Raw genomic sequence first — 7,930 nt, 5'->3', positions numbered from 1 at the left:
CCCTGTCTCTGACTCTAGAACTTTGAGAGAGTCCTTCATGCCTTCATGTCTTCCAGACTGGACCACTGCCCCTCCCTCTACATTGGTCTGGACCAGTCGTCTCTTTGTCTCTCCGTCTCTCCATCTCTCCGTCTCTCCAGCTCTCCGTCTCTCCATCTCTCCGTCTCTCCATCTCTCCATCTCTCCGTCTCTCCAGCTCTCCGTCTCTCCAGCTCTCCGTCTCTCCATCTCTCCATCTCTCCGTCTCTCCAGCTCTCCGTCTCTCCGTCTCTCCGTCTCTCCATCTCTCCGTCTCTCCAGCTCTCCGTCTCTCCATCTCTCCGTCTCTCCGTCTCTCCATCTCTCCATCTCTCCGTCTCTCCAGCTCTCCGTCTCTCCAGCTCTCCGTCTCTCCGTCTCTCCGTCTCTCCGTCTCTGCGTCTCTCCGTCTCTGCGTCTCTCCAGCTCTCTGTCTCTCCGTCTCTCCGTCTCTCCAGCTCTCTGTCTCTCCGTCTCTCCATCTCTCCGTCTCTCCGTCTCTCCATCTCTCCATCTCTCCGTCTCTCCGTCTCTCCGTCTCTCCAGCTCTCCGTCTCTCCGTCTCTCCAGCTCTCCGTCTCTCCAGCTCTCCGTCTCTCCGTCTCTCCGTCTCTCCGTCTCTCCAGCTCTCCGTCTCTCCGTCTCTCCAGCTCTCCGTCTCTCCGTCTCTCCGTCTCTCCAGCTCTCCGTCTCTCCATCTCTCCATCTCTCCGTCTCTCCAGCTCCTACAAAAAGCTGCTGCCCGACTTCTAACAGGGACTAAGGAACCAGAGCACATCCCCCCAGCTGAGCCGGACTCCACTGGCTTCCTGTCTCTGTTAGAATTGTTCTGAAGACTTTATTATTGGTTTTTAAAGGATTAAATGGGTTGGCAGCGTCTTATTGGTCCATCTTTTACATGTTCACACTCCAGTTTATCACTGAGCTCAGCCAGTCACATGGTCCTTGTTGTACCCAGATCCAGACTGGAAGCTGGAGGTGACGGAGCCTTCTCCCTGGCTGCTCCCCGTCTGTGGAACCGTTTGCCTCTCCACATCAGAACTACTCTGTCTCTTCAGTCCTTCAAGTGTCCACTCAGGACACGCATGTACTCACTGGCTTTTAACTGTAATCGAGTACTGTGATACTGTGGCACGGTCAGTTTACTGTGATCTTTACTCACTCTTACCATGTTTTTTACTCGTTGTTGCCCTTTTTTGTTTTATTGTTTTATTATTACTTTTAACTGTGAAGCACTTTGATCGACCTCGGCTGTTGTGTTCAAATGTGCAATAGAAATAAAGTTGGATTGGATTAAAGATGGTTGGTGACACGGCCCAGAGCAGTATCTGTGCTGAGGGGAGAGGAACCCTGACTGGAACTTCTCATACAGGCCGTCCAGATGAAGATGCTCCTGAAGCTGAGCTGCAGCTCCTTTTTCTAGCGCCTTAGAGATGAAGTGAGGTTGGAGTTGGTCTGTGGTTGTCCAGGACTTCTGGGTTGAGAGAAGGTTTTTTCAGGAGTGGTTTAACAACCGCTGCTCTGAGTGCAGATGGAACCTGGCCAGGCTGTAGGGAGGTTAGATTTGATCAGGGTTGTGGGTCCAGGAGGCAGGGGGATGCTTTCATTCTCCTGATGAGGGCTTCTACTTCAGCTTGTGGGACTTTAAGGACCGTGTGCTGGGAACAGGACCACCCCGAGCTGGAGCTGGGTCACTGGAAAGATGAGTGTGACTGGTGTCCATTCTGAGTGTGTTTGGGACTGAAAAGAGCTGCCGGGAATCTCCGGGGGTTCTATTGTTGACATTAGAGTAGAACTGAGGACTTCATCCTGGAGTGACTTTGCTTTCTGATGGTCTTTAAACCCTCGCCTCTGGACAGAGAGACCAGATGTTTTAGCACGCCGCTCAAGGACCAGGGGGCTGAGCAAGAAAAAGACCCAGTCCTGGTTTCTAGAGGGGCGTGGAGATCCAGAAGATCCCTGAGAGCTTTACTGTCCACTGAAGAGAAGAGAAGCTGGCAGAGGCTGGATGCAGGAGGTCTGAGGAAAAGTAGTCAGGATTGATGTTTTTGACTTTGTGGAAATAGATTTGGCGTTTTGGCTTGGAGAAGGAGGAAGACATGGACCCTGGAAGAAAAGGACTTTCTGATCTGAGACTCCGAGGTGGTAGAAGGTTAGTTCTGGAGGTAGAATCCGTGAGAAGCAGGTTCCTTGGTAGGTGGAGGTGAGAACATGCTGATTTAAGCTCAGAAAGTCCAGGATGTGCAGAAGTTCAGCAGCTTGACCACAGGAAGGCGCCAGTGTGACGTTTAGGTCCCCAAGAAAAGAGCTACCAGGTTGGATCGTTGTTATGGTGACTGTCAACATAAATGCAGTATATCTAGTACCTGTTCCACTGTTCTAGGCTCCATGGTTCTGGTCCGGCCCACTCAAGATGGAACTGAGCGGAATGTGACCCCTGAACTGAAAAGGGTTCCACCCCGATTTAGAGTTTGTCGGAAATTAATCTGCCTTGATCTTCATTTTCAGTCTGAATCCAGACGGTGAAAGAGTTGTGGATTATTAAATACTACATTATTAAATACTACATTGTGGATTATTAAATATTACATTATTAAATACTACATTGTGGATTATTAAATACTACATTGTGGATTATAAACACTACATTGCGGATTATTAAACACTACATTGCGGATTATTAAATACTACATTGTGGATTATTAAATACTACATTGTGGATTATTAAACACTACAGTGTGGATTATAAACACTACACTGTGGATTATTAAATACTACATTATTTAATACTACAGTGTGGATTATAAATACTACATTGTGGATTATTAAATACTACATTATTAAATACTACATTGTGGACTACTAAATACTACATAGTGGACTACTAAATACTACATTGTGGATTATTAAATACTACATTGTGGACTACAAAGTACTACATTGTGGATTATTAAATACTACATTGTGGATTATTAAAAAATACATTGTGGATTATTAAATATTACAGTGTGGATTATAAACATTACATTGTGGATTATTAAATACTACATTGAGGATTATTAAATACTACATTGTGGATTATTAAATACTAAGTTGTGGATTATTAAAAATTACATTTTTGATTATTAAATACTACATTGGGGATTATTAAATACTACAGTGTGGATTATTAAATACTACATTGAGATTATTAAATACTACATTATGGATTACTAACTCAATGCCTCTGTTATTGATCATATCATTTACCCACACGCACAGCTGTTAAATACAGGAAATGCCCACTTGAAATCATTTGGCGCGCCCTGTAGCACGAACCCCCTGTAGAACGAACCCCCTGTAGAACGAACCCCTTGTAGAACGAACTCCCTGGAGAACGAACTCCCTGGAGAACGAACTCCCTGTAGAACGAGCCCCTTGTAGAACGAACCCCCTGTAGAACGAACCCCCTGTAGAACGAACCCCCTATAGCACGAACCCCCTGTAGAACGAACTCCCTGGAGAACGAACTCCCTTGTAGAACGAACCCCTTGTAGAACGAACCCCCTGTAGAACGAACCCCCTGTAGAACGAACCCCCTGTAGAACGAACTCCCTGTAGAACGAACCCCCTGTAGAACGAACCCCTTGTAGAACGAACCCCCTGTAGAACGAACCCCCTGTAGAACGAACCCCCTGTAGAACGAACTCCCTGTAGAACGAACCCCCTGTAGAACGAACCCCTTGTAGAACGAACCCCCTGTAGAACGAACCCCCTGTAGAACGAACCCCCTGTAGAACGAACCCCCTGTAGAACGAACTCCCTGTAGAACGAACCCCCTGTAGAACGAACCCCTTGTAGAACGAACCCCCTGTAGAACGAACCCCCTGTAGAACGAACCCCCTGTAGAACGAACTCCCTGTAGAACGAACCCCTTGTAGAACGAACTCCCTGGAGAACGAACCCCCTATAGCACGAACCCCCTGTAGCACGAACCCCCTGTTGCACGAACCCCCTGTAAAACGAACCCCCTGTAGCACGAACCCCCTGTAGCACGAACCCCCTGTATAGAACGAACCCCCTGTAGCATGAACCCCCTGTAAAACGAACCCCCTGTAGAACGAACCCCCTGTAGAACGAACTCCCTAGAGAACGAACCCCCTGTAGCATGAACCCCCTGTAGCACGAACCCCCTGTAGCACGAACCCCTTGTAGCACGAACCCCCTGTAGAACGAACCCCCTGTAGCACGAACCCCCTGTAAAACGAACCCCCTGTAGCACGAACCCCCTGTAGAACGAACCCCCTGTAACACGAACCCCTTGTAGCACGAACCCCCTGTAAAACGAACCCCCTGTAGAACGAACCCCCTGTAAAACGAACCCCCTGTAGAACGAACCCCCTGTAGAACGAACCCCCTGTAAAACGAACCCCCTGTAGAACGAACCCCCTGTAAAACGAACCCCCTGTAGAACGAACCCCCTGTAGAACGAACCCCCTGTAACGCGAACCCCTTGTAGCACGAACCCCCTGTAAAACGAACCCCCTGTAGAACGAACCCCCTGTAAAACGAACCCCCTGTAGAACGAACCCCTTGTAGCACGAACCCCCTGTAAAACGAACCCCCTGTAGAAGGAACCCCCTGTAGCACGAACCCCCTGTAGAACGAACCCCCTGTAGAACAAACCACCTGTAGAACGAACCCCCTGTAGGATGAACCCCCTGTAGCACGAACCCCCTGTAGGATGAGCCCCCTGTAGCACGAAAGCCCTGTCACACAAACCCCCTGTAGCATGGTGCTCCCTGTAGCACAGCGCCCCCTGTAGGACCCCCATACAGTGCAGACCCCCACCACCACTGACCCTGCTGATGTGTTCCAATAGAAATGTTGCCCAGACGTTTGTAACTCGTCTCTTTTACCTTCATGAGGCTCATTAAACTATTAGGGCTCCACCAGTCTACACCCCGATGACATGTGTGTGTGTGTGTGTGTGTGTGTGTGTGTGTGTGTGTGTGTGTGTGTGTGTGTGTGTGTGTGTGTGTGTGTGTGTGTGTGTGTGTGTGTGTGTGTGTGTGTGTGTGTGTGTGTGTGTGTGTGTTCAGGTGCGACAGGCGGACCCCTCCAGGCTGGTGTTCATAGACAACGCCGGCAGACCTCAGCTGTTGACCAACAACCTGAACTTCAGGCTGATTGAAGGAATCGATCAGTGAGTGAATCATCCATCTTCTATCCTGCTCATCCAGTTCAGGGTCACAGGGTGCTGGAGCCGATCCAGGTCCACCTGGACAGGTGAGGGCAGGTCCACCTGGACAGGTGAGGGCAGGTACACCTGGACAGGTGAGGGCAGGTGCAGCTGGACAGGTCACCAGTGTGTCACAGGGCAAAAAGAGTCAATGAAAACACAAGAAGACACTTCTTTAGGGACACATGTCAGGGGACAGTTTGAAGAAGCCAGTTCAGAAACACGTGACACAAGTAAACTCCAGTTTCTCCCCAGTGAACAGTTTTCTATCTGTCTGATTATATGACTGAGCCTCCTTTAGCTCGCCATTCAGTATGCTGAGGGAATCAGGTCTTCGTCTGTCACTTGGGATTACTGAATGATGTGGAGATGAATGAAGTGCAAAATGACTGAGTTCAGACTGTGACATACTTCTCAGATCATGTTTAAAGTCATTATCATTTAGACAAAGATGGTGTGTTTAGATGCACAGAGGGGACCCCCCCCCCCCCCGCTGCTCCAGGCTGGGGGATGAGGGGTGGGCTACCTGCCACAAACATCCACAGAAAATAACATTTTACTTTTACTTGAGTCCAACTCTGGAGTAAAACCAGGACTTTTAGAGGAATATATTGAAATAATCTCATTATTTGCCTCCCTTGTTAACACTTCATCATATTGCACCTTTATAAATGCAAATCTTCTCTACAAAACAATTTTTCTATAGTTTTTATCCAGCCATGGAGAAACTGTGATAAAGTGGTTTGTCATATCATATTTGGTGACAACTATCAGCTAGTAGCTACAGATTAGTACTCATACTTATACTAGTACTTGTCATTTAAAGAAGTAGTATTGGTTGTCAGGACCTTAATAAGGAGAATATTCTGTGGTAATGTTGCTGCTCTGCTCAGGTTTCCAGAAGAAGCTGTGTCCATTTTGGGCTCCGGCTGTCTGGAGACTCTTCTTCTGCGCTCCCTTTACGTGGACCGGGAGTTCTGGGAGAGCCGGGGGGGGTCTAGCGGTCTGCGGCCCCTGGTCCACATGGTGCAGCAGCGAGGCCTGGTTCTCCTCCAGCACATCCAGGACAGGAAGCTGCAGCTCCGGAGGGACCTTTGACTGGCCCAGGTGTGATCAATGACTCCTGCTGCAACCAAAACCAGTGAAAGAACCCAAACCTGCAGACACACGATGAGCCGGAACCACGTCAACAAACTCCCATTTCTTCAAGAAACAAACTTGGATCAGGTGTTGAGTCAGTGAGTTCAGTGGTTTGCTAGTCTGTCGTTTGAACAGAAAATACACAAAGGAAATGTAATGTAGAGGTAATGTACTTTTTTCAGTAACGAGTAATCTGGCACGTTACTATTTCTAAACCAGTTATCAGATTAAAGTTACTTCTCCAAGTCACTGTGCGTTACTATTGTAGCGTTAATATTATAGCATTACTATTGAAGTGTTACTATTGTAGTGTTACTGTTGTAGTGTTATTTGCTAATATCTACACCCCCACCCACTCTTCACACACACGCACACACATGCACGCACACACACACACACACACACGCACGCACGCACGCACACACACACACACACACACACACACACACACACACACACACACACACACACACACACACACACACACACACACACACACACACACACACACACACACACACACACAGAGGCTTGTTTGTCTCCATAACAACAAGCTCCAGAGGCGATGTGGTCAAAGGAAACATCTTCCCTCTCAGTCTGAAGCGTTACAGCCGATCGACTGACGGATTTGGACGTCTGTGTTGTGGTGATAAGTTTTAACGGGGGATTAAAATGGCTGCTGGAGCAGATCCTGGGACTCATTTGATGAAATGGTTCAAACATGAATATATAATGTTTTGTTGAAATGTGTTTTCAGAGGGATGTCCCTGTATTTTGTAGAACTGTGCAGCAGTGTGTGGAAGCGAGGGATGAGAGAAGAAGGAAGAGAGACTGGAGGAGGATCAACCAGAGAAGGAAGGAGTTCCTCCACTGGACCAAACCGTCTCCGCCCGCCTGCTGCATTTTAAAACTTGAAGCTGGTTCACAGTTCCCCCCTCTTATTTACACCAGTTTGTCAGAAAACATGTTCCATTGTGTGTCAGATGCTTAGTTGTTCTTATTAAAATCAATCATCAGACCTTTAAAAGCATTCAGATCATTGTTTAGTTTAAAAATGGGATTCAAGCCAGAGTCTGGATTTGATGTTGACTCACTACGACTTCCTGCCTTCAACAACACTAAAAAGACTAAAAACCATTGTTAGGGTGAAGAAGTCTGCAAGTCTCTGTCACCGTAACAACATGATAAATACTCTCTTTCTTTGTGCAAAATGGGCAAATGATTATAACAGCAGGGTAATAACAGAGATAAAGTGTTTATAACACCAGGATTAATAACACAGATATAAGTGTTTATAACACCAGGATTAATAACAGAGATAAAGTGTTTATAACACCAGGATTAATAACACAGATATAAGTGTTTATAACACCAGGATTAATAACAGAGATAAAGTGTTTATAACAGCAAGGTTAATAACACAGATAAAAGTCTGAAGTCTGTGTGTTTTGCAGGAAAAGTATCACATCATCTGCATAGAGACATATTTTATGTCTTACATTTACTGATGGTATTCCTTTTATGTTATTGTTCTGTCTGATGGCTGCTGCT

At 47.0% G+C, this 7,930-nt stretch overlaps 1 protein-coding gene across 3 annotated transcripts in view; it reads left to right on the top strand.

Annotated features, from left to right (window-relative positions):
- gask1a (golgi associated kinase 1A) overlaps nt 1-7,402 on the top strand; it is a 53,482-nt gene extending 46,080 nt beyond the window's left edge. The window contains exons 5-7 of one of the 3 annotated variants that reach the window (XR_013935593.1): nt 5,100-5,203; nt 6,133-6,477; nt 7,160-7,402. Coding sequence is in view for 2 of the 3 variants with exons in the window: in XM_080470829.1 (XP_080326955.1) it covers nt 5,100-5,203; nt 6,133-6,337 (309 nt within the window). In the remaining variant the exon portion in view is untranslated. Of the gene's footprint in view, nt 1-5,099; nt 5,204-6,132; nt 6,478-7,136 lie in introns of all 3 variants that reach the window. The other 2 variants (XM_080470829.1, XM_080470830.1) reach the window with 2 other exon arrangements.
- The last annotated feature ends 528 nt before the right edge of the window (nt 7,403-7,930 follow it).

The sequence above is a fragment of the Lipophrys pholis genome (genome assembly GCF_963383615.2).
Source record: "Lipophrys pholis genome assembly, chromosome: 9".
NCBI lineage: Eukaryota > Metazoa > Chordata > Actinopteri > Blenniiformes > Blenniidae > Lipophrys > Lipophrys pholis.
Note: the sequence above shows the minus strand (reverse complement) of the source record. Positions and strands in the feature narration are given on the sequence as shown.